Source organism: Theropithecus gelada, chromosome 1, assembly GCF_003255815.1.
Source record: "Theropithecus gelada isolate Dixy chromosome 1, Tgel_1.0, whole genome shotgun sequence".
Lineage (NCBI taxonomy): Eukaryota > Metazoa > Chordata > Mammalia > Primates > Cercopithecidae > Theropithecus > Theropithecus gelada.
The window spans coordinates 19,868,355-19,893,460 of record NC_037668.1 but is presented as its reverse complement, the minus strand read 5'-3'; the positions used below and the strand labels follow the sequence as shown (position 1 = coordinate 19,893,460).

Here is a 25,106-nt window from a genome sequence, read left to right as displayed (position 1 = left end):
GAGGGGCGCCTAGCGCAGTGCGGGCCAAGGGGCTTCCTTTCTGGGGGTGAGCGGCGCACGTGACACACTCCTGGGCGCGTGTGAAGGCAGCGCCCGGCCGAGACCGGCTCCGTGCAGACGCAGGCTGTCGGCGGCAGCAGGGAGCTCTCCGCACAGTGGGGCGCGGCCGGTTCGCACGTGCGGCCGCCGCCCCTTTCTCCCAACCTCGTAGCCTCGGACCCGCCTCTCCCGTGGCGCTCACCCCGCCGCCCCTGGCTGTGGGCAGGAGGTGGCGGGGCTGGGAGGCGCCAGCCGCGGAGGGGAGGGGCGCGCGAAGTTGATGGGCCGTCCGCCGTCCGTCCACCGTCTGTCGCGGCGCCGAGGACACTCCCGCCGCCTCCGCTCGGTCCCCTCTGGTCCCTGGGAGCGTGGGCTGGGCCGCAGGGGGCTTCCGTGGGCCTGGCCTCTCCCACCGCGGGAGCAAAGAGCAGGGGGAAGACCCCGGCGCTCGCTGTCTCCGAGAGCCACGGTGTCCTCGGGACGGGCAGGCGTTGAAGACGAGCCCGGGCGGGGCCCCCGTGCGTCGTGCCTGTCGCCTGCCGTGTCCGGGGCAGAGGCTAGCGCCCGCCCGCTCGGCGCCCCGGGCCGTGAGGACCCCACCCTGCCGGGCGTGGGCGACGGCCGGACGGGTGCGCGCGGAGCAGCCGTCGCGGGGCCTCGCCGCGGCCTCCAGCGCCCGAGTCACGGGGAATGCAGTGGCCCCCGACCGCTGGCGCCTCTGCGTGTCTGGGCTGGGCCTCCTCGCTCGCCTCCTCCACGGCCGCGACGCTCCTAGGCCGAGCCGGCCCGGGCCCCCTCATGGCGGCTAAGTGGTTCAAGGAGTTCCCCCTGAACCTGAAGACCGTGTCGGAGCGGGCCAAGCCCGGGGGCGGCGGCGGCAAACTGCGCAAGAACTCGGAGGCGGGCGGCGCTGGGCCGGGTCCTGGCAAGGGCCGCAAGAACTCGGCGGCCGAGCTGGGGAGCGGCAGGGCCGGCGTCGGCCCCAAGGACAGCCGGCTGTCCCGCGACAGCCTGCAGGGTCTGATTCAGGCCGCCGCGGGCAAGGGCCGCAAAAACTCCCGGGCCACAGAGGAGGAGCCTCACCGGGGTGCGACCAAGAGCTCTGGCTGCAGCACCTACATCAACAGGCTCATCAAGGTGGACACTCAGGAGAAGAACGGGAAGAGCAACTATCCCAGTAGCAGTAGCTCCAGCTCCAGCTCCTCTTCCTCCGCGTCCTCTTCCCCTTCCTCCCTGGGGCCAGAGCTGGACAAGAGCAAGATTATTAAGCAGCAAGACACGGTAAGAATACAGCCTCCCTTGGACCACTTCTCAGTTGAAGGGGAGCCCGGGGCACCTGCTAAGCCCTAAGCTTCCTTAGACCTAAGAGGCGGTGAGGATAGGTTTCCTAAGGTCCTTTCTCTCTCCACAATTCGGGAACTTCTAAACGACCATTTAAAATTCTTAGACTGTTTTTTAATTCTTGAAAAATTCTTATTCTAGGGGTGGGGAGCTTTGCAGAAATGTACTAGCCATTGAATTTTGTTAGCAGTTTAGAAGAGTCGTTGAATGAGATATTCCTGTTTGGTTACATTTGACCCCTTTATAGATGTAGTTTATTTTAATTTTGATATTCAGGGGAATTGCAAAGCTAGACTTGTATATGACTTTTATGCTTCTTGAACATAAGGAATGGTGACATCTCAACTGTGAAGTATGCATTTCAAAGCTTCAGGAAATGGGTTGACCAACCGCCTTCTCCACTGATTTGGAAGTTCCATCATTTTCTGCAGTTCCACCGAGTAAAGGGCTCCTCGGAGCTTCAGCAAGTCTCCAAGACTGCTGCCCTTTCATTCATTCCATGGGTATTTGTGGTGCAGCAACCATATGAGAAAAGGGGCACAGGGCATCAGAGACTTTGGGGAATACAGAATATGACAAGAAAATGCTCTCAAGGAGATTACAGATGAGAAGAGAGGATGTGTCCTGCGACCGACACACTGGAGGTTTTTTGGGTGCTGTCCAGTGTGGAAAAGTTAAGAAAAGGAGTGTGAACATAGGAAGGGACTCCATCCATTCTTGCTGAGTTGAGTTGGTCTGATTTGGTTGTTTTTATCTTCTCTTCGATGTGAAACGGGAAGAGAAAAGAGCTCAAACCGAGATTTCAGACTCCGGTCCAGGCGATCATTTCCTAACATGGGAGCTTTAATATTCTCTTGCCCTGGCTTCAAACCTGTTACCTCCCTGTATGAAGTCAAGAGCCCATAACACATGCTATGTATGTCTGCATTGAGCACTTCTATTTACTCCTCCATTTTTTCATACTGTAAATACAGCATGCCCACCCTGGGCCAGGCACTGAGTGGAGAGCTGTGTAAAGATGGGACGGGGACCCAGCTCATATGTTATTCAGTGGTCCACCTGACTGTGTGACTAGATCATAATCACCTTGAAGCCAAGGGCTGAGTATCATCTTAGGTTCCTCACTGTATCTTGCAACTGCAGTACACATGGTGGGTAGTCAAGATAAATGTTGGTTAAGTGAATGGCAGCCGCAGTCACAGTCCCTTGCAGTGGTTGTCTGGTTATTTTTATGGTTGTCACTTCTGGATGTCTGAGGTTTCTGAGGCTATTTCCAGGCTGTTTCCTCCTCTTCGCTCCTCCTCATGTATCTGAATTCTCACCAACTCCAGTGTTATTTCTAAACTCTTTGCAGAATGTAACGGAGGTTGTGGAGCAGGGCCTGGAGCTTCCTCCCTGAGAAGGGTTCCCTAACCTCTGGTGTTGTCACCCATGTTGTCACACATCACCTCCTCAGGCACCTTCTATTTTTGGAAAGACAGATGCTTTCTGAAACAAAATAGGAGATCCCAGATAGGGATCAAAACCCTATCTGGTCTGTAGCCTGTGACAGTCAATTTGCCTGTGAATTATTGAACGAAGAACGCGTACAATACTGTTTAGTACTGATCTGTTTCTCATTTATGAAGCCTGTCTCTTTGGAGCTGTGATCCACTCCTTGAGGACAGGAAGCACGTCTTAGGTTTATTTTGACTCCCTCACAGTGCCTAGCCAGTGCTGGTGGATGACTGACTGACTCATTATGACTGTACTGCTCAGCGGATTGAAGTTTGAAAAACTCAATTCATAGGGTATATGGTAAAGCCACATACCCTTTTTGCTGTAAAGCCACGGGTACCCTTCACTCCCCACATCCACCCCTGCCACCCTCTAACCCAGAAAATATTTTACTGCTTGGGGAAATAAAGGAAGGTGTAAAGAGCCTTGGGGATAAGTGAAAGAGTTTAGATGAATTGTTGCAAATCAACTATACAACCAAAAAAATCAGGTGTTTGTCTAACTGGGACACATAATCAAGTGCAAAAGCTATCTGGAACTGGTTGTAGAGATTTTGACCTCTTTGGAGATGCAGGAGATGTCAGTAGCCATTTTGATACCATTGCCATTTTGGTTTATGGTGGCCCTTAGCAACTGTCCTCTCTTGTTCTTTTACAGGTCATCATTTTAGAAGACTATGCTGACCCTTATGATGCCAAACGGACGAAGGGTCAAAGGGATGCAGAGAGAGTTGGAGAGAACGACGGTTACATGGAACCATATGATGCACAACAAATGATAACAGGTTTGTAAGCAGGCTCTGCAGAATAGGGACTGAAATCTCACACTCAGAGTGTTGTAATACAGCAACCCGTGTCTATTGGGGAAGAGGGATAAAACAATTTAACCAGATCCTGCTGACTTGAAGAAACAGAAATTAGACCCCAAACTAATGTCAGACTAGGTAACTTCCTTTATGATTTAGTATCCTTCAGAGTTTTAGAATTTAAAGGAGTCTTTATAGTTTTTCTAGTTCTGTGCAAGGTGACATTTATGAGTGCAGATTTGCTCAGAATGTGATGTTCAGTTTTAACATGATTATATACATTTTTGGGGCCACTTTCAGAAGCTTTAACATTCGTAATGGGAGTCATACATCTTACCAAGGATCTAATACATACTTAAGGGAGTTTAATCTATTAAAAAATGCAAGCATGGCCAGGCACAGTAGCTCATACCTGTAATCCCAGCACTTTGGGAGAGAGGTGGGCAGATCACATGAGGCCAGGAGTTTGAGACCAGCCTGGCCAACATAGCGAAACCCCATCTCTACTAAAAATACAAAAATTAGCTGGGCATGGTGGTGCGTACCTGTAATCCCAGCTATTTGAGGATCTGAGGCATGAGAATCACTTGAACCAGGGAGGAGGAGGTTGCAACAAGCCAAGATCACGCCACGGCACTCCAGCCTGGGCGACAAAGCGGGGGAAAAAAAAAAAGGCCAGGCACAGTGGCTCACGCCAATAATCCCAGCACTTTGGTAGGCTGAAGTGGGAGGATCACCTGAGGTCGGGAGTTCAAGACCAGCCTGACCAATGTGGAGAAACCCTGTCTCTACTGAAAAAAAAAAAAAAACCACAAAATTAGCCAGGCATGGTGATGCATGCCTGTAATCCCAGCTACTCGGGAGGCTGAGGCAGGAGAATTCGCTTGAACCTGGGAGGCAGAGGTTGCAGTGAGCTGAGATCATGCCATTACACTCCAGCCTGGGCAACAGGAATGAAATTCTGTCTTAAAAAAAAAAATGCAAATATGATGCGATTCTGCATTTTGTAGTAGAAGACTTTCTCAAGTTCTACAATATTGGAGCCAAAAGTTTAATTACTAAGCAATAATTAACAATCACTGCTGGCCGGGTGTGGTGGCTCACACCTGTAATCCCAGCACTTTTGGAGGCCGAGGTGGGCGGATCACCTGAGGTCGGGAGTTCGAGATCAGCCTGACCAACATGGAGAAATCCCGTCTCTACTAAAAATACAAAAAATTAGCCAGCATCATGGTGCATGCCTGTAATTCCAGCTATTCGGGAGGCTGAGGCAGGAGAATCGCTTGAACTCGCGAGGCAGAGGTGATGGTGAGCCGAGATCGTGCCATTGCACTCCAGCCTGGCCAAGAAGAGTGAAATTCTGTCTCAAAAAAAAAAAAAAAAAAAAAAAAACACTGCTGTAAACCAAGCCATTCAAGGCAAACCACCTAAAACCAAAGACTAATCTCATAACTTTTCAAGTCAGAACAATTCCAGTTTGTGAGCTAAGCAGTCACTCTGTCATTCTTAGTGTCAAACTTTTCCCTTTTAGTCATAATTAAGTTGATATAAATGATACTTAAACAGAAATAATATAGAGTTATTTGTGAACTTTATGTATTCACCTAGTTTTCCTTAAACATTCTTCTATCCATAATGAAAAATGTAGTTGCTGAGTGCTGCCTCAAGGGAGCCTTATTTGAATCTTGTGGGTTTCATGCCTGGGAAGAGTAACTGGTCCCACATGAAGGACTCTGTCCCTTCTGTTTAGAACCGATTGAAGAGCTGTCAAGCTCAGGTTCTGTAAGTATAGTCTCAGAACGAGTTGAGCAGAGGGTAGCGGCAGCACACTGGAAGGGCCAAGACAGGCTTCAGAATGAAAACGAGCTGGAACAGGAAAGCCTGGCTCCGCTTCCTGCTTCTCTGCTTACAGAGATAAGGCAGTCCGTGTGGGGAGGGTGTACCCTGGCCAGGCTGTGACCCTGAAGGTCACTGGACTGTGACCCCTAATGAAATCTGTGAATGAAAGGAAGTGAAAATGAACTGTCAGAGTTTTAAAAAACATCAGAGCCTTGAAAGGAATAGGGTAAAGGATTTACTTTTACATAAAATTGAGGAAAAGGATTTTCTTAGTTTTATGCTTAATTGTGATTCACCTTTCTTTGTCCTTGGGTTATTATTCTTTTTCTTTAACTAAAGTAGGTAGTTTATACCGTACATCTGTTTATTTGGAGAGCTGCACTGATAAGAGGGAACGTGCTGTGATTTTATAAAAATGAATATAATTTTGGGGTTTTTTTTGTTTGTTTTTTCATGTAATTCCCACAAGAGCTCTGTAAGCTAGGGGACTACAATGCTGTCCCCCTCGTGACAGGGTGAAAAAAAACAAGATCAAAGGGATTCGGGCTTGCCTGTGTTCAGGAGACGTTTTAAGAGACAGAGCAGGAATTAGCACCCGGATCTCCCACTCCACATTGAGTGGTCTGCCCCCGACACCACATGGTGTTTAGGACACACTTGAAATGCCATATGCAAAACCACCGTAAACTTCACCCATAAGTGAGGCATTTTTCCGCCCAACCAAGAATGTTGTCTTCAGAAGTCAAAATTGTCCAACATGGAATAAATGTAATGATAATCACTAGCATTTAATATTTGAGGATGTATTAAGTTCCATGCTCTGTTTTAAACAATTTCTGAAAATAAATTCATTTAGGAATACAAAATTAATATATTCAATTGGCAAATAAATTCAAATTTATTAAAAATCCAAATTACTTTCTAAACTAGTGATCTAAGTATACTTTGCTCTTAACTTTAAAAAAATTTTATTTGTGGATTTTAAAGTTTCTTCATTTCGAATATTCGAAATCAGTGTAGAGACTCTACCTCTTATTCTACTCATAGGTTAGAAGCTGGACAGAATAACAGGAAGTGAGTTTATCGGAAGCTAGAAATAAAAGATTTGCTGCTGGGCTTTTGTTTTTTGTTTTTTAAACCTTTTACTTTTTTATTCAGTTTGCTCCTTGTGTACCTGATTGTCAAGTCCGAGTTCAGAAATTTCCCATCTTTCTTGAGAAACGATAGAGATTTTTTTTACTTGTTTCAGCGTTTCTGGAGATGGAAAGGATTTTAATGAACACAGTTAAACTGTGGAGTGGTTAAATCTGTGTTGCCATTTCTGTATTGCCTTTTTTCTACCAGTGAAATGGGAATTACAGGTCTGGTTTTAACAGTATCTTAGGTGTGTGGAATACTGCCCATATGTTGTTTTAGAATACCCAACAAATATTTACTGGGAGTTTATTTGTTATGTACTAGGCCCTGTCCTGAGCTCTGGGCATACAGGAAACAAGACCCACATGATTTCTGCCCTTGGACCTCACAACCTAAGGGGGAAACAGACCTAACACCAGCAAAGAAAATAAGTCATTGAAAAGCATGATTAAGTGCCATGAAGTTGAGAATAGGAGCCAGCATCTACCTCAGGGGCAGAGGAAACCCAGAGAAGCCCATGGCTTTCCTGTGGCCAAATCCCTATGGGACCCAGGCTCCCTGGGTCTCCCCAAAACTTTGCTCTTTTAAAAGTTAAGAATTTATGAATTTATGAGTAAATTATCACTGAGATTTATCCAAAGGATTGTTCATAAAAAGATATGACTGAATACAAGGCAATATTCATATAAATCTCTGTTTTTCTGCTAAATTCACAGGAACATTTTAACTAGTCTAGCTAAAATATTTAGCTAAATATTTAGCAGAAATATTCTACATAGTCTAGCATTAGGAGTTTTAGCCAGCACTTTGAAACGTTAGCATTGGACGGGTCTTTAAAAGTTCCCATTGGCTAGTTAGCATGAGGCTAGTTGATGTCATACAGCTGTAAATTGAGAGCTTACTAGGTACCAGCCTGGCCAAATTACCTCACTAAATCTTGCAGCAACCCTGTAAAGTGTTTTGTTTGTTTGTTGAGATGGAGTCTTGCTGTGTTGCCCAGGCTGGAATGCAATCTCAGCTCACTGCAACCTCTGCCTCACGGGTTCAAGTGATTCTCCTGCCTCAGCCTCCCAAGTAGCTGGGATTACAGGCATGTGCCACCACACCTGGCTAATTATTGTATTTTTAGTAGAGACAGGGTTTCACCATGTTGGTCAGACTGTTCTCAAACTCCTGACCTCAAGTGATCCTCATGCCTCGGCCTCCCAAAGTACTGGGATTGCCAGCCACAAAGTGAGCCACCATGCAAGTGGGTTTCTTTATACGGTTGAGGAAACCTAGGTTCAGAAAGATCAAATAATTTGTCCAAATTATACAACTGAAAATACCATGTCATTCAGCAAGCTGTGGTTTTAGCTTTTGAGCTCCAGTTGAAGATTATTTTTAAAATTTTATTTTTACTTCCAAATGATTTTGTTGGTTTGTTTAAATAGCCAAATCTAAAAGAGAACCTCACTGTTTGAGTCTCCATTAAAAAAAAAAAAAGCTATTATGTCCATCTGGCCAGGCCCAGTGGCTCGTGCCTGTAATCCTAGCACTCTGGGAGGCCAAGGTGGGAGGATCAGTTGAGACCAGGAGTTCAAGACCAACCTAGCCAACATCGTGAGACCCCATCTCTAAAATAAAAAATAAAAAAAAAAAAATTATGTCCATCTTTGCCTGAGATTTAAACAGAAAAAACCTTATGGAAAAAAGTGCAAATGAAGACTGGTTTTGATTTGTCTTTATTCTCCTTGCTAAATTTCAGGGTTTCTGAATTATACTTGCTTTTGTTCAGATGTTTAGATTTATTCAGTAAGAAAATATTAAAGTGATTTTAAAAGCTTGAGCACTGATCAAAGATGTGAGTAAAAAATTGCCCAACACCCCTGTTTCTGATGCCAGAAGGAAAATAAGAGTCTTAAGAGGCTCTAAGTTTAATGTTTTGGAAACATGAAATGGATTAAAATGGATTAGGGAAAAAGGCAAATTATTTGGAAATTGGAATTAATGTTTTACATGAAATCATTTGAGCATAAGGCATGGACTCTGGAGTTGGTAATAATTGGCCTCACCATAGCTACTGCATGACTGTGGCTTCCGTGTATTCACCTGTGAAAATGGGGTAACACATCTGTCACTGCCTTAGTGAGGCATCAGTGAGATTCTGGGCATAATACACCTAGCAGGTGTATACCTAGTCGATACAGCCATGAGTTAGACACTCCAGAGACAATTCTATTTTCATAGAGCATTCTGGACTATATAGGGCAATACTTACTGCTAACTACAATTAATTTAGTAAAAGAAAATCTTAGTCTTCTGCTGAGACTTTCTTGTTTTTGTGTGAATGGCATAATTACCTGCAGCGAGTTGGGGATTGAGAAGGGAAAATTTGGGGCCCGTATAATGTTTCACACCAACCAACCGCATGTTTTTAGTAAGTGCAGGTCAGTCCTGAGCTTCAGCCCCAGGCGCAAATGAGTGTTTATCTGCTGCCCGTCCCCTGCATTCTGTTGTCTGCTGTGGTAAATGGCCTCTATCGGCAGCCAGGGTGTAGCTTCCTCTTGCCATTTCCTCCTTCTCAGGCTCGTTTCCTCTTGGAGCCAGCTCTGCACGTCAGGGGCTATTCTCCCTGCAGGAAGGGTCGGCTTGCGGCCCCACGATTGTTTCTGTTTCTGTGGCGCCTCAGGTTTGGGGGCAGCCAGGTGTTGGAATGGACTGGAAGGTTACTCCCCTTGAAGGGAGCAGGTGGTATGGGGAGGGGAGGCCTGTGCTCAAGCCCTTTCTCCCCCTAATTAAACATTGATTCAAAAGATGATAGCAGTTTGCAGATTTTGCCTAATCCCAGGATCCTGCAAGAAAGCATTCTCAACTCCATGCTTTGTGTGTCTCCCAGAACTTTAAGTATGGGGAGACTGTCTATATAGAAGGACCTCATTGCAAAAATAAAAACTCAAACACGTGTAATAACTCAAGATTCTAATCACTATACATCATTTTATTTTATTTTAGGGGAGGTGGGCTGGAGGGCCTGGTGGGAACACTGCCCGTCCACCCTGTACATCATTTTAATCCAAATGTATTAAAATGTCCTTGTGAGCAGGGCTCCTTCTGTCTTAAGGTTGGAATCACCTCTTTTTCTTCTTAGTTTAGCTGGGGCAGAATTGCAGCGAGGACCTTGGGAAAGGGTTTCCCCAGCCTGTGCCAGATGGTCTCAACTGAATGTAAACTATGATTAGAAACCTAAAAATTCTATTCTATATTCATCCTTCGAACTCCTTTGTGTTTTCTGCTTCCCTTTTCTTAGTTCTTTAGAAAAGTTCCTTTTAAAAAAATTACAGCCTTGTCTTAATTGAACCAAGAACAGAGTATGTTTTTGTTTCTTGTTTTCCATATCTCCGTTTGGAGTAAGCAATGAAGAAGAAAAGCTGTAGGATTGAGAGTCCAGGAACTCAGGAGATGCAGCTCTGACCTCAGACAACCCCAGATGCCTGGCCTGGGGGTGGGGGCCAGGGACAGTTCTTCCGACTCCTACATTCTGATGTGAAAGTTGTAGGCACAGGCAGTACCTTTCTCCTCAGGATGGGACTAGCAATGACAGATGGGCTCCGGAGCACGAGGAAGCAGGATGGGGACTATGGGCACCCAGGAGTTGTGGAAGTGGTTCTCAGGTTTAGCTGCTCTTTAGAATCACCTGGGGGATTTTTACACTCTGACTCCCACACTGCGCCCCAGACCAATCAAATCCGAACCTCTGGTGGTTAAAGCAGTATGCGTTAAAGCCCGCAGGTGATTTCAATGAGCTGTCCCTGCACAGAATTTGAGACAGCTGCTGACGGCCCCTAGTCAGCAGAGAACTATAACCTCAGCCTGTACCTAAGTTTTGCGCTTTTGAATTTGGTGTCCTGATTTTAATAACGTTTCCCTGATTTGTTGCCCTCTTTTTGTTATAGAGGTCTTAATGAGTCAGTGGTATTTCTCCACGGGCCATCCCCATGCCTGTTTTGAAGTTACAGATAGAAAGTCTTTCCACTCTTTGTGTCTGCGGCCCTGCGGTCTCTTAAGCCTCTTCCTCCTCACCTGACCCCTCAGCCTTCTTGGCTGGCACCTCTCCTTCCAGCCACCCTTAACTGAAGGAGTCCCAGATTCTGCCTTTGATCCTCTCTCGTTTTCAATCTGCCCTCCTTTTCTCTTGTGATTGCTTTCATTCTCACAATATGCACAACGATCCATTTGTTAACCCCTTGACATTCATCCAGATCCACACTGTCACCTGCCTGGAGACATTCTACAGCTCCCTCCCCTCCCTCTCCTCCCATCCATCCGTCCAGTCATTATTTAGCACAATGATATGTCCTGCAATAATAAACAAGATATGGTGGTCTCTGCCCTGGCAGACTCCACCAAATTGAAAATACAAATGCATCAACATATAAATGGATGCAGTGGGAGAAGAGCAGGGTGAGAGTGGGTTGGTCCAGCCTTAGCACCTGATCAATTCTGTGGGGCATCAGAGAAGAAGGTGGGCAGGAAAGGCTTCTCCAGAGAGGAGAAGATGCTGAGTTAGATTGTAAAGGATTGCAAGATTGCCGGGACACCGGTGGGCTCAAGACAGTGTAGTATGCAGGGAACTGTAGAAGTTCCACTTGGTCAGAGCAAAGCGTTGAATTGTGGAGAGATGGGGCAGGGTAGTGTCAAGAAATTGGGGAGAAAGACAGTGACCTACTCATACAAGCCTCCTATGCCGTTCTGAGTGTTCTTCACTTTTTTTTTTTTTTGAGACAAAGTCTGGCTCTGTCTCCCGGGCTGGAGTGCAGTGGCGCTATCTCGGCTCACTGCAACCTCCACCTCCTGGGTTCACACGATTCTCCTGCCTCAGCCTCCCGAGTAGCTGGGACTACAGGCGCCTGCCACCACGCCCAGCTAATTTTTTGTATCTTTAGTAGAAACAGGGTTTCACTGTGTTCTCCAGGATGGTCTCGATCTCCTGACCTTGTGATCCGCCCGCCTTGGCCTCCCAAAGTGCTGGGATTACAGGCGTGAGCCACCACGCCCAGCCTCTTCACTTCTTAAGTAGACCGTCGGGAGCTTATGAGGTGTTAAGAGATGAGATGAGATATCTGCATATAGAAAGTTTCTCCTTGACTATGACCAGGTAGAGGATGGTTTGAAGGCTTCCTGATGGGCGTTTAGAAGAGCCACAAAAATGATGCTTCTGTTGGTGTATAATGTAGACTCTGTATCACCAGCTCTGGTTGTCCAGACTCCAGCCATCTCTAAGTCTACCTGGCAAGGCCCCTTGACCCCAGGCTGCTCACCACCCTGTGCTGCTAGTTCCTTTTCACTGTGGCTGGCTGGCTGGTTAGCTAGCTAGTAGTTGGTTGGTTTGCATCTGGTTTTTTCCATCTATTTTTATGCCCCAGTTCAGACTGTACCTTTCTGATTTACTCTATCCTGTACACCATGGTTAGAGTTATCTTCCAGTGAAACACACATGTAATTGTTATTCCTTGCTAAAAACAAACAAACAAAAAACCTTATAATGGTTTTGTATTACATACACAACCGTCTAAACTTTGTGTCCTTACTTTTAAAATGTCTACACCTTGGCACCTGGCTTGCCTATGCTTCCAGCTGCTTCTCCCACTACCCATTGCCTCTCTCCTTTGTGGCCTTCTGGCCTTTAGACTCATCTCTCAGCTCCTCATTATGGAACAAGACCTCTGTCGTTCCCACCTCCATATCTTCACTCATGCAGCTTCCTCCACTGGAAATGACCTTCTCTATCAAAGTCAACTCATCTTCCATTTCTCTTCCACTTGGAGTCAATCCAAGTGTAGTGGCTAAAGAGTATAGCTTCTAGAGCCCAACTTCCTGCTTCTGAATCCAGGCTTTGGCACTTACTGGTTTAGGCAATTTCCTTAAACTCTTTGTGCTTCAGTTTTCTCTTCTATAATAAATAATGATATCCCATAATCGCAGAGTGATTGTGAAAGTTACTAGATACTTAGAATAGTGCTTCATACATGTTAAACCATTGATAAATGTTAGCTGCTGAGTTGTTATTACTGGTTTTCCTTGTAACACTTCTTTTACTTTGATTTATCCTGGAGTTATTAGCCGAATACATATTATTTGTGAATGTGTCTGGCTTCCCCCAGTTTATTGAAACTGCATAGGAGTCAAGAATTCTGACTGATGCACATAAATGCTTTAACTCAGTGTATATGCAGCAGTGCTTTGAATATCCAGACAGTCCTTGACTTACTGTGGTTTGACTTACAATTTTCAACCTTTACAGTGGTGCAAAAGTGATATGCATTCAGTAGAAATTGTACTTTGAGTCACATATAACCATTCTGGTGTTTACTTTCAGCATTCAGTAGATTACATGAGATATTCTTTTTTTTTTTTTTTTTTTTTTTTTTTGAGACGGAGTCTCGCTCTGTCGCCCAGGCTGGAGTGCAGTGGCACAATCTTGACTCACTGCAAGCTCCGCCTCCCGGGTTCACGCCATTCTCCTGCCTCAGCCTCCCGAGTAGTTGGGACTACAGGCGCCCGCCACCTCGCCCGGCTAGTTTTTTGTATTCTTTTGAGTAGAGATGGGGTTTCACCGTGTTAGCCAGGATGGTCTCGATCTCCTGACCTCGTGATCCGCCCGTCTCGGCCTCCCAAAGTGCTGGGATTACAGGCTTGAGCCACCGCACCCGGCCAGATTACATGAGATATTCAAAACTTTATTACAAAATGGGCTTTGTGTCAGATAATCGTGTCCAGCTGTGGGCTAATGTGTTCGTTTAAGGTGGGCTAGGCTAAACCATGATACTGAGTAGATTAGATGTATTAAATGCATTTTTGACTTGCAGTCCATTTTATTACAATTCTTTTATCTGGGCTTCCTGACAAGATAAAAAAACTTGGAAGGTGAGCTATACTCAGAGCAGACACCAGAACCTGCAACTTAAGCAGGTTACCCTGAGGCCACTACTTACAAACTGCAAGTGGCACCCCAGAGGTGTGCTTGTCTTCAAATGTAATCTCCCACCTTAAAAGTGGATCCCAGCCGGCACGGTGGCTCATGCCTGTAATCCCAGCACTTTGGAAGGCCGAGGTGGGCGGATCATGAAATCAGATCAAGACCATCCTGCCTAACACAGTGAAACCCCATCTCTACTAAAAATACAAAAAAAGAAGAAAAAAATTAGCCGGGCGTGGTGGCAGGCGCCTGTAGTCCCAGCTGCTTGGGAGGCTGAGGCAGGAGAATGGCCTGAACCCAGGAGGCGGAGGTTGCGGTGAGCCGAGATCTCACCAATGCACTCCAGCCTGGGCGACAGAGCAGGACTCCGTCTCAAAGGAAAAAAAAAAGGTGGATCCCATTATCTGACTCAGGCAGCTGGAGGGAAGAAGTTGTAGGCACCTTCGTTTTGCTTTTGTAACACAGCTGAGAAGTAATCAGCCCATCAGGGAACAATCTTGGAGTTATCTGCCACCTTCAGACAGACAGACAGAGGTGCTGAGGTAATTGGGTTAATGACCAGGCTTTTACGGCACCTTTGCTTTCAAGGCATTATGTATGGTGTGTGTTTTTCAGAAATTAGACGACGGGGTTCCAAAGATCCCCTGGTGAAGGCTCTCCAGTTGCTTGACAGTCCCTGTGAACCTGCAGAGGGTGGCCTGAAGTCAGAGACCTTGGCCAAAAGACGGAGTTCCAAGGACCTCCTGGGGAAGCCGCCACAGCTGTACGACACTCCCTACGAGCCTGCAGAAGGGGGGCCCAGGGCAGAGGGGAAGGCACGGCCCCCTGACAGCCGGCTGCCCGAGAACGACGAGCGGCCCGCGGCTGAGTATGAGCAGCCGTGGGAGTGGAAGAAGGAGCAGATCGTGCGGGCTCTGTCAGGTGAGGGCGCCAGGCCAGGCCCGCCCCAGTGTGACTTCAGGCTTCCAGCCACCGCACCGGCCCGGCATTTGTTTTTTTCCTTGTGGGTACCTTTATATTCCTTTCTCTTCTCAGTGTGCAGCTGTTTTGGAAATGCCTGAAATGACCATTGGAAGAACACACCTGGCTGGGTGGGTGGCTTGTGCCTGTAATCCAAGTCACTTTGGGAGGGCAAGGCAAGTGGATCACTTGACCCCAGGAGTTCAAGACCAGCCTGGCCAACATGGCGAAACTCCATCTCTACTAAAAACACAAAAATGAGCTGGGCCTGGTGGCGGGCACCTATAATCCCAGGTACTGGGCAGGCTGAGACAGGAGAATCGCTTGAACCCAAGAGGTAGGGAGGTTGCAGTGAGCCAAGATCACGCCAGTGCACTCCAGCCTGGGCGACAGAGCAAGATTCTGACTCAAAAATAATAATAATACAAAAGTATAACCAGGCCGGGCGTGGTGGCTCATGCCTGTAATCCTAGCACTTTGGGAGGCCGAGGTGGGCGGATCACTAGGTCAAGAGATGGAGACCATCCTGCCAACATGGTGAAACCCCATCTGTACTAGAAACACAAAAGTTAGCTGGGTGTTGTGGCGCACACCTGTAGTCCCAGCTACAGCTGGAGAGGCTAAGACAGGAGAATTGCTTGAACCCGGGAGGTGGAGGTTGCAGTGAGCTGAGATCTCCCCACTGAACTCCAGCCTGGGTGACAGAGTGAGACTCCGTCTCAAAAAAAAAAAAAAAAAAAGTATAACCAATGTGAAGGGAGAAGGTAATATATTTGATAGCAAGCATTTGGGTCAGTTTTTGTCTTTTTTCTTGTTTTTTGAGACAGGGTCTCACTCTGTCACCCAGGCTGGAGTGCGTTGGTGCAATCATGGCTCACTGCATCCTCAACCTCCTGAGCTCAGGCAGTCCTCTCACCTCAGCCCCCCAAAGAGCTGGGACTACAGGTGTGCACCACCACTCCCGGATTTTTCTTTAATTTTTTAGAGATGGGATCTCACTATGCTGCCCAGGTGGGTCTTGAACTCCTGAGCTCAAGTGTTCCTCTCACCTCAGCCTCCCAAAGTGCTGGGATTACAGGCAAGAGCTACCATGCCCAGCCTGGAGTCAGTTTCATTTGATTTGAGTCACCTTCTCGGGTACCTGCTCATCTCTCAGTCCTGTACCAGGTGCTGTCGTTTCATCTCCTTCTGTCCAGCCTAGGTGTCATGGCATCTCAGATGTAGTATTTGGTAGTCTCTTTCTGTTTCTGAGTTGTCTTTTCTTTTTGCTTTATTATTTCATATTAAAAACTGTTGGTTTGGTTTTATAGGATGGTACACATTCTTGCAAGGATTCAACCTGTAACTATGTTTAATCTTTTATTCTAAACATAGCAAAACGACAAGTAGTTTGACCTTTTTTTTTTTTTTTTGAGACAGAGTCTCACTCTGTTGCCAGGCTGGAGTGCAGTGGCGCCATCTTGGCTCACTGCAACTCTGCCTGCCAGGTTCAAGTGATTCTCCTGCCTCAGTCTCCCAATAATTGGCACTACAGGCACGTGCCGCCACGCCCAGCTAATTTTTGTATTTTTAGTAGAGACGGGGTTTCACCAGATTAGCCAGGATAGTCTTGATCCCTTGACCTTGTGATCCGCCTGCTGTGGCCTCCTGAAGTGCTGGGATTACAGGCATGAGCCACCGTGCCTGGCCGCAAAACCACAAGTTTTTTGAAAGTCCATGTTGAAATATATTAAAGTGGTTTCCTCTCATAATCTAAAACTGTTTTATACTGATGAATATTTTACAGAAAAAGTGTCTGTATGTGGGATGCTAGCAGTGTGATAAGATATCAAAGACAGCAGGAGCTCAGCTAGCCAGGGTAATTTGAAGTATATTATCGTTAAAGGGGGAAAATGCTTATTTCCTGAGCCAAGGCAGGCAAAGAGGATTTTTTCCTTTGGAGTTTACATGGATCACCCCAGTGGCCTGCGATGTTAATTGGAGTCTTTCTTCCAGTCCAGTTTGAAGGAGCTGAGCGACCTTCCATCAGGGAGGAGACAGTGAGGCAGCACCACCGGCAGAAGAGCTGGACCCAGAAGATCCTGAAGCCAGCCCTCTCGGACCACAGTGAGGGGGAGAAAGTGGACCCGGGCCTGCCCCTGGAGAAGCAGCCGTGAGTCTCCTCCTCAGACCCTTGTAACAGACCCTTGTAACAGCTGGGAGCTTACTGACAGATTTGTATCAGGGAGCACACTGGCCCATTTCACATGATTATTTTTGTTAATGAATAGTTGCCTAGATGGGGCTTTTAATGAAAAACCATCTTCAAAGCCCAGTGCATTGTGCAAAATGGAAAGTGCACTGCATCTCAACAAGCTCATTGTAAATCTTATTCTTCTGTAGAGAGTGAAAACTGTTGAAATGACACTAGCGCCGTTAACTCACTCTTGTATGATTGATAGGCTTTGTGATCCGGGATCACCCAGATCTGCATTTTGTCTGTTCTGAATGTGAAGCAGGATCTAGTTCAGGCTGTTGCATCTCTGCCAGAAGTTCATTTCAAACAACGCTTTATGGAACGATGCCCAGTCTGGATTTGTATTTTGACACTCATGGTGCCTTCCCCTCTTCCACCCCCATTTTTCAGCTGGTATCATGGTGCCATCAGCCGTGCTGAGGCTGAGAGTCGACTACAGCCCTGCAAAGAAGCTGGTTACCTGGTTCGAAATAGTGAATCAGGGAACAGCAGGTACTCCATTGCCCTAAAGTAAGTAAGCCCCATGGCTTTCCTCATCTCCAAGGGGAAGGAACACTGTGTGACAGTCTTCTAGTCAAAAAAGACATACTGTGAAGGTGGTTCACAGGAGTGTGCATTGCAGAAAATAAGAGGCATTTGTTTGGACAATGGAACATGAGACACTCGGATGAGAATGCAAAATTGGTATTGGGTAAATGCCTCCATTATCTATTATGATAATGAAGGTCTTATTGCATTATCTTTGTGCATTAGTCAATTTGTACCTTACATTACCTAATCTGGAGTAGGTCCTCTCAGTAGAGAAATACTTCCTGATGAAAAGAATTATTTATAACAGGTAGTACAGTCATTTTTCTTTTATTGCCTAGTATTGGGGACTTTAATAAATAAAGATCCCCAATGATTGTCAAAATGCCAACTGCAATTTTGACACCAGTTTCTTCTGGTAAAGAAGGAAATACTAACTTGCCTGTTGCTCCCCCTGTCTGATCGTACACAGAAAATTCACTTTTGCCTGGTAGGCCTGGTGGAGTGTGTATGATGGAAATTCTCACTGCTCGGTGAGTTCAGTGGCCCTATATTGGAGGATCATTGTCAAGAGCTCTAACAGCATTTCCTTCCTGAGGAAGCTGAGCCCCTGCAGCTGAAACAATCAGGCTGGAGAAGAACAGAGTGGGGCGGGGGAGTTGAGCAATATGGCTCAGAAAATGGGATAGGCCACCAGATATACAATACCAGGAATAGCTCGACTGTGTTCCTGAAATTGGTGCTTGTGGATTAAATCTTTGAGCTTTCTGTGCCAGCTTTCATTTTATACAACCAGGAATGGTCTTTCCAGATGCGAGGGGAGGAAATGGTTATTATTATTATTTATGTGTCCTTTTTGGGGAAAAAAGGGAAGAAGAACCCTTACATATGTCCTTTTAGCTGTGGTGAGAAGGATGAGGTTTTTTTGGTTTTTTTTTTGGAGGTTGAGTCTGACTGTTGCCTAGGCCAGAATGCAGTGGCATAATCTCGGCTCACTACAACCTTTGCCTCCTGGGTTCAAGTGATTCTCCTGCCTCAGCCTCCCAAGTAGCTGGGATTACAGGTGCCTGCCACCACGCCTGGCTAATTTTTTTTGTATTTTTTAGTAGAGATGAGGTTTTACCATATTGGCCAGGCTGGACCTGAACTCCTGACCTCAAGTCATCTGCCCACTTCGGCCTCCCACAGTGCTGGGATTACAGGCCTGAGCCACCATGCCCAGCCGAAGATGAGTTTCTGTCTCACCTTAGTAGCCTCGTGCTTGGGTGTAAGCACGGGTTTTGCAATTTGAGGGCTAGAAGGGACTTGGCATTCTTTTTAATTGTTTTCTTTGTTCCAGTACCTGATGACTCATATGTAATAAGGATAAACCACTCAAGGATTACATGCATTTAGACTGAAATTTCTGAGAGCTCCACTAGAGTGTCAGATGCATTTCTGTGTGTGTAGAACCATTCCGGGAATGGATGAGAACCTACCAACTTAGTGTGAATCTGGCTGCAATTGTTTCCAGTGGGGAGGGATCCTCTGCCCACTCATTCATGTCTCCTCCTTGATTTTTATTCTAGGACTAGTCAAGGATGTGTCCACATCATAGTGGCTCAGACCAAAGACAACAAATACACACTGAATCAGACAAGCGCTGTGTTTGACAGCATCCCTGAAGTGGTACACTATTATTCCAATGAAAAGTTGCCTTTCAAAGGGGCAGAACACATGACTTTACTCTACCCCGTGCACAGCAAGCTTCACTAAGGTTCAGCCACTGCAAGCCCTGGGCCTCTGGCACCTGCAAGGGCACCATCAGCGCACAACCAGCATCTCAGAGGACAAGGCTGGACTAGCAATTGCTAGAAAATGGGAGTCTTCCTTGAAAAGTCGGAGTCTTTTGTTTTGTTTGAGACAAAGTCTCGCTGTGTCGCCTAGGCTGGAGTGCAATGGCGCAGTCTTGGCTCACTGCAACCCCTGACTGCTGGGTTCAAGCCATTCTCCTGCCTCAGCCTCCCAAGTAGCTAGGACTATTAAGTGCGCGCCACCACTCCTGGCTAATTTTTTGTTTTGTATTTTTAGTAGAGACGGGGTTTCACCATGTGGGTCAGGCTGGTCTCAAACTCCTGACCTCAAATGATCCACCCACCTCAGCCTCCCAAAGTGCTGAGATTACAGGCATGAGCCACCGCACCTGGCCAAGTCTTTGGTCTTAAAGTGATTCCATGACACTTTGTTTCTGACCTGTCCCTTGTTTCCTTGCTAAGTAGTTCTACAATAAGAAATCATGATTTAGCTGTTGCCTCCAGCTCGAGTTTGGTGTTCTTTTTATGGTGTGACCCTCAGGAAAGTTAAGTCAAGAGTTCAGGAGCATCAGAGTTCTCCAGAAATGTGCCTACTTACTACCTGGAATACCTGGTCTCTAAACAAACCAACAGAAAATCCACGTGGCTTTTTCACACGATGGTGCGGACTGGAAGAGTATGTTATATCGGACTCATTATTGGGGAAATAAATGAGCAGTAGAAAATGTGAATGACGGGCAAGAAGGTTGTATTTCTCCCTCAGAGGTCCTAATTCAGCTCTAGAGTTCATGGAAATTCACAACTTCAGAGTGTGGCCTAAGGATTATTTTGTTGGTCAGCCTTTCCAAGAAAGTGTGTGTTCTCTCAATCTCTATGGATTTTCTCATTTTTTAGCAAATCAATGAGATAAGCATAAATAGGAAGATCCCCCAGGTTTACGTATCACCAATATTGTTAGGCATTGGCATCATTATTAGAATTCTGAATTATAGAATAAAAGGTACAACAAAGATTGCATTTCTGAATTTGAAAATTCTGGAAATTTGCAAAGCTCCACAACTGTTTTGTTACTGAATTCATTATGTATAACTTTTGTGTCTTTTGTTTCATCATCATTGGGCATTTTAGTTGCTATGGAATAATTTTTAATTTTTGTCTCTACAATTAGATTTGCTTTGTGTTTGTAGTAAATTTTTAAGAAATATAACCCTGAAATCTGATTGTACGAACTGGGTCTCTAAAGGCCACAAAGATTCTGTCATTCTGTACTGAACAGACTGCCTTGTCCTTCACAGAAGTGTTTGAAAAGACCTGGAGGTTTTCTCTTAAATACTGTTACTTAAGATTCATAGTATTAGAATCTTTGTGATTTATCATGAGCTTGTATCACCGGTTTATTTACTGTGAAAAGAAACCATGGGAATGGCATACTGTGAGAAGAGTACTATGGTGAGTGGCTCCAGAATTAAAATTCAGCAGATGTGTCTGTTTTCTGGGGTTGGTCACTTGGGTCTCAAAACTGCCCCATATACAAATGTACTGACTGTCATCAATCAAAAGTTAACCTTTGTAGCTTATAAATACACACAAAATGTTGATTTGGTTAATTTTTTAGGAAAATATACCTTTCTAGTTATTAGTTATATTTAACTATAAGATTTAGAGGTTAGTAAATTTTTGCTGCTTTATTCAGATAAGATCTCAGCCAAAAGGTTGTGTGATCTTTGATTTTAAAAATTTAAGAGGAACTTTTCTTCACTGGAACACAGTGATTTTATTAATAAAGAATGTAGGCTGGGTGTGGTGGCTCATGCCTGTAGTCCCAACAATTTGGGAGGCTGAGGCAGGCAGATCACCTGAGGTCAGGAGTTCTGACACCAGCCTGGCCAACATGGCAAAACCCCACCTCTACAAAAAATACAAAAATTAGGCCAGGCATGGTGGCTCACACCTGTAATCCTAGCACTTTGGGAGGCCCAAGCAGGAAGATCATTTGAGGTCAGGAGTTTGAGACCAGCCTGGCCAACATGGTGAAACCCCCGTCTCTACTGAAAACACAAAAATTAGCTGGGCATGGTGGTGGGCACCTGTAGTCCCGGCTACTTGGGAGGCTGAGACATGAGAATCACTTGAGGCACGAGAATCACTTGAGCCCAGGAGGTAGAGGTTGCAGTGAGCCAAAATCACGCCACTGCACTCCAGCCTGGGTGACAAGAGCGAAACTCCATCTCGGGAAAAAAAAAAAAAAAATTAGCCTGGCCTGGTGGTGGATGCCTGTGGTTCCAGTTCAGGAGGCTGAGGTAGATGGATCACCTGAGCCCAGAAGGTCAAGGCTGCAGCGAGCCATGATCGCACCACTGCACTCCAGCCTGAGTGACAGAGTTGAGACCGTGTCTCAACAAGCAACCGACCAACCAAAAGGAATGTTTTTTTCAGATACTGATAGAATGTTTTAAATGTGTATTGGTTCATTTACTATATCTTTAGTGTAAGATTTTAAAAGGTTTTTTCAGCATCCATTCAACAAATATTTATTATCTTTTTTATACAAATTATTCATTGTGTTAAACTTATTTGTAGTTTAACATTCTAGAAATGAAACCTTTTAACCTTATTCTACAAAGGGAATACAGCAGTTATTCTAATTTTAATAAATGCTAAAAGCTTTATACAATTTTTCTTTGTGCACTAAATGATTTTTGGCCCATACCCAGCAACTGTGATGAATGTATAATGAAGTAACATTTTGAAAACAGGCCAGATACATTAAGTATTTATTGAGCTTCTATCATATGCTCAGGATTGTGCTGCTTCTATACTATTTCTCTGTGACAAGTCATACTATATTCTTTATAGAATTAAAAGTAGAGGAGAGGCAGGGTTTATATATTGTCCAGTTGCTTTACAGTTGTACAGGAGGTTATAAGAAGAAATACAGTAAATTAGTGGGAAGTGGGAGGTGGGGGGGTTAGTGAGCTACTGTTTTCTTCTTGAGGTTGTGACACAAGCTGACAAAAGCCAGGGAGTTCACAGCTGTGTGGTGGCACAAAGTTCCATATGTTCTAAAAACAATTAGGCCCAGCAGGGTGTCCCTAATGGCTTCCTTGTTAAGCCTCCCTGGCCAGCTGATCTGAAGCTCTGTGACATGTTCTCTGAGCTCTGAATGCTTTGGCTTTTTGTCATTTTGTCTTGAGACAAGTATTTTCCTGTAGTCCTCATTGCTTTGAGTTACTCCATCTCCCAGGATATTCTCTCGTGAGAAGAATGTCTTTTAGTGAATTTGCCTTGAATTTAGCATTCGTAGAGCTGTGTCAGTGTTGTTCTTACTCACACCTCTTTTAAAAAATACTCTGCTTGTGATGACTGGGCAAGTTCATTGGGTTAGTTTCAGGCCTGTAAGAATAGAGAGTAAAGGACCTTGTTATTTACTTTGATGCCATAGTTGTATCTATCAGGATGGCCTGCAAACCACTGGCCTTGTGTGTATTTAAGCTAGGAATAAAATAATGGAGAAATGTTAATATGTCTACCAAAAGGTAAATATTGATATACCTACTCTCTGTTGGGGGCAGAAGTGACATTTCAAGTTATTCAAAGCACTTGCTTAAGCATTTTAGAAAGCCTTTATTCTTTGCTGTTGGAAGTCTCCGTACTTTGCAGAATTGGGATTTGTGTACTAGCCTCTGCCGCAGGATGGGGAGGTGGACAGGTAGTTGATAAGGCAGCCAGGAGTTTTTGAGGCGGGTGGGAAATTGTCCTAATTTGTTAATTGGATTATGTAACTCTGTTACTAGTCTGTTATTGGCTGTTATTACTGGACGCATCTTGATACTCAGAACAACTGTGAGGCATTCTTCAGTTGCTTGTGAAGTGGGGTTAGTTTCTGTTCTATCAGATGCCCCTTTTCAGTCAAAGGTTAGCTCCTTGTTTCTGCCTCCTTCCAGGGTCCAGGGAGTGCAGTGATGTCGCTTTCATTTCCCTTCCCTGCACACCCTGGACACTCAGCAGGATTGCACTGAAACCCTTCTCAGATCTCCCGTTCATTAGTTGTCTCCTATTTTTCCATAACGAGCACTGGTTTGGCCTTATGACCTGGTTAGAATCGCTCTTCTGTATTCTCCTTTCTAATTTTTGTACTCCACCGACTTGGACTTAGATAAACTTGGCCTGCTGTGCAGTGGGCCTTCTCTTCAACTTACCCTCCTTCACCACTGACCCTGTGTGAAGAAAGATGGTGCGTTACTGCCATCTAGTGGAAAAAGAGAAAACTGCAGTTGGGAAAAGCAGCTATGCATTTAAGGGTAGCGCTTTCTGAAGGATTTCTGATACAGTCCAGAAAGGGGAAAATGATGACACAGCAGTTGCCATCTTGAAAAATGCCCTTTCCTGCAGAAAGGGTGCTTTGAAGCCTGATACAACTATCACAAGGTCCGTGGACTAGGGCTGGATCGTGTAATTTAGAATCTCAAATTGTATTTTAATTAATATGCTGGCAACAGAATCATTGAGACAGGCATCTCATTTTGTCAAGTTCTTAGCCGTTCAGTTTGTCAGGGGCTTTAATGTTTTAGATATCAACTAATACATAGTTTCAACTTTTAAAAATATTTGAAGATTGTATGTAATATAGGTGCCTATCTGTAGTGCCTTAGTAATTTATATCAGAAATGTTTTATAAAATTTCTGGTTGTATTGCAGTAGCCAATACAGGCTTCATGCCCTCCTGAAGATGGTTTCCTCTGAAATGTAACTTTAAATAAACATTATTCCAAGAAAACTACAGTGGTTTTGCTTAATTCAGTTAGCTCTGAGAATCATCTTCCTTCAGAAAAAGACTTCCCATGGTAAGAGCGACAGCAGAGTTTCATTTGCAGTCACCATTAATGAAATATAGAAACACCATGATGGAACATAACCAGCAGAATTCGATCTTTTCTTTCTTCTTTCACATTTAGAGTCCTTCTATTATGTTTTTCTTCCCAAGTAAAATAGTAATACAGGGACGTTTTACTCCCATTTCCTTAGCCCATTTCTTCCTGAGTCGAAAGTGCACTGGTTCTCATCCCTCTCTAGATAGAAGATTTGGGCTCTGCCTCTGTTTTTATCAGTTTGTTATTAATACAAATGCCCCATGCCATCTGTGGGATGCTCTAAGTCTGTTGCAAAGTTCAAAACCCTATTTTTAAAAAGATTCTACCAGGTGATTTGGATACACAGCCAATGGTGGAGAAGCCCCGTTGGAAGCTCCTATTTGGAAATGCACAAATAAATTCACGTGAGGTCCTAGAAGGGCATACTGTAGAGTCTGCTGTCAAAAAGTTTTCCCCTGAAAATTCCTGTTTAGTATGGTATCAAGTTTTTAACTTCCATTAAACATTTATGTAAATTGCCACCAGGTGGAACAAGTGCCTATTGTTTTTTCCCCATCTGTGTTTAAGAGAAGAGGAAGTTCACATTAAGCAATGCTGCTGCCAACCAGCACCCGAGCAATTGAGAGTAATGGTTTTCAGAATTCAGATTGAACACATGTTTACAAGCACCCAGGGTTTGGGTGTTGAATGTTGGATTCTGACCCTGTGAAAGGCCAAGATGTAAGTAGTGAGAATAGACTCTCTCCGCACCAGGTGTGCTGCTGGACAAATGCTTTTCATCATAACAGCGTCTCATTTTAACCTGCCACAACTTAGCCAGGTGGGAAGTTGGTTTTTCACATAAAGACACGGGTGCTTAGAATGATGAAATGACTTGTCCTGGGTCAGTCATAGAGTAAGTGGTAGAGCCCAGATTGTGGCCCAGGTCTCACTCTAGAGTGGCTTTTTTGGTTTTTTGGTTTTTTTGGTTTTTTTGCACTTTTTATGGTTTCATTTAAAAACAAAATATACACTGAGCTGTCTACTCATTTTCTTCACTGCACAGCCTGGCCTTGGGAGTGGTGACTGGTGGCCCACGGGGCTGCTCGCTCCACAATGGCCT

The 25,106-nt window shown here is 45.1% G+C and overlaps 1 protein-coding gene across 1 annotated transcript; it reads left to right on the top strand.

Annotated features, from left to right (window-relative positions):
* Positions 1-84: 84 nt before the first annotated feature.
* Positions 85-23,910, top strand: SHE (Src homology 2 domain containing E). Its single transcript, XM_025397232.1, has 7 exons — positions 85-1,320; positions 3,535-3,661; positions 14,232-14,537; positions 16,572-16,728; positions 17,203-17,322; positions 18,909-20,994; positions 21,132-23,910. Exons 1-6 carry the CDS (start codon positions 730-732, stop codon positions 19,093-19,095), a joined length of 1,488 nt encoding a protein of 495 aa, XP_025253017.1. The 5' UTR covers positions 85-729; the 3' UTR covers positions 19,096-20,994; positions 21,132-23,910.
* Positions 23,911-25,106: the final 1,196 nt, after the last annotated feature.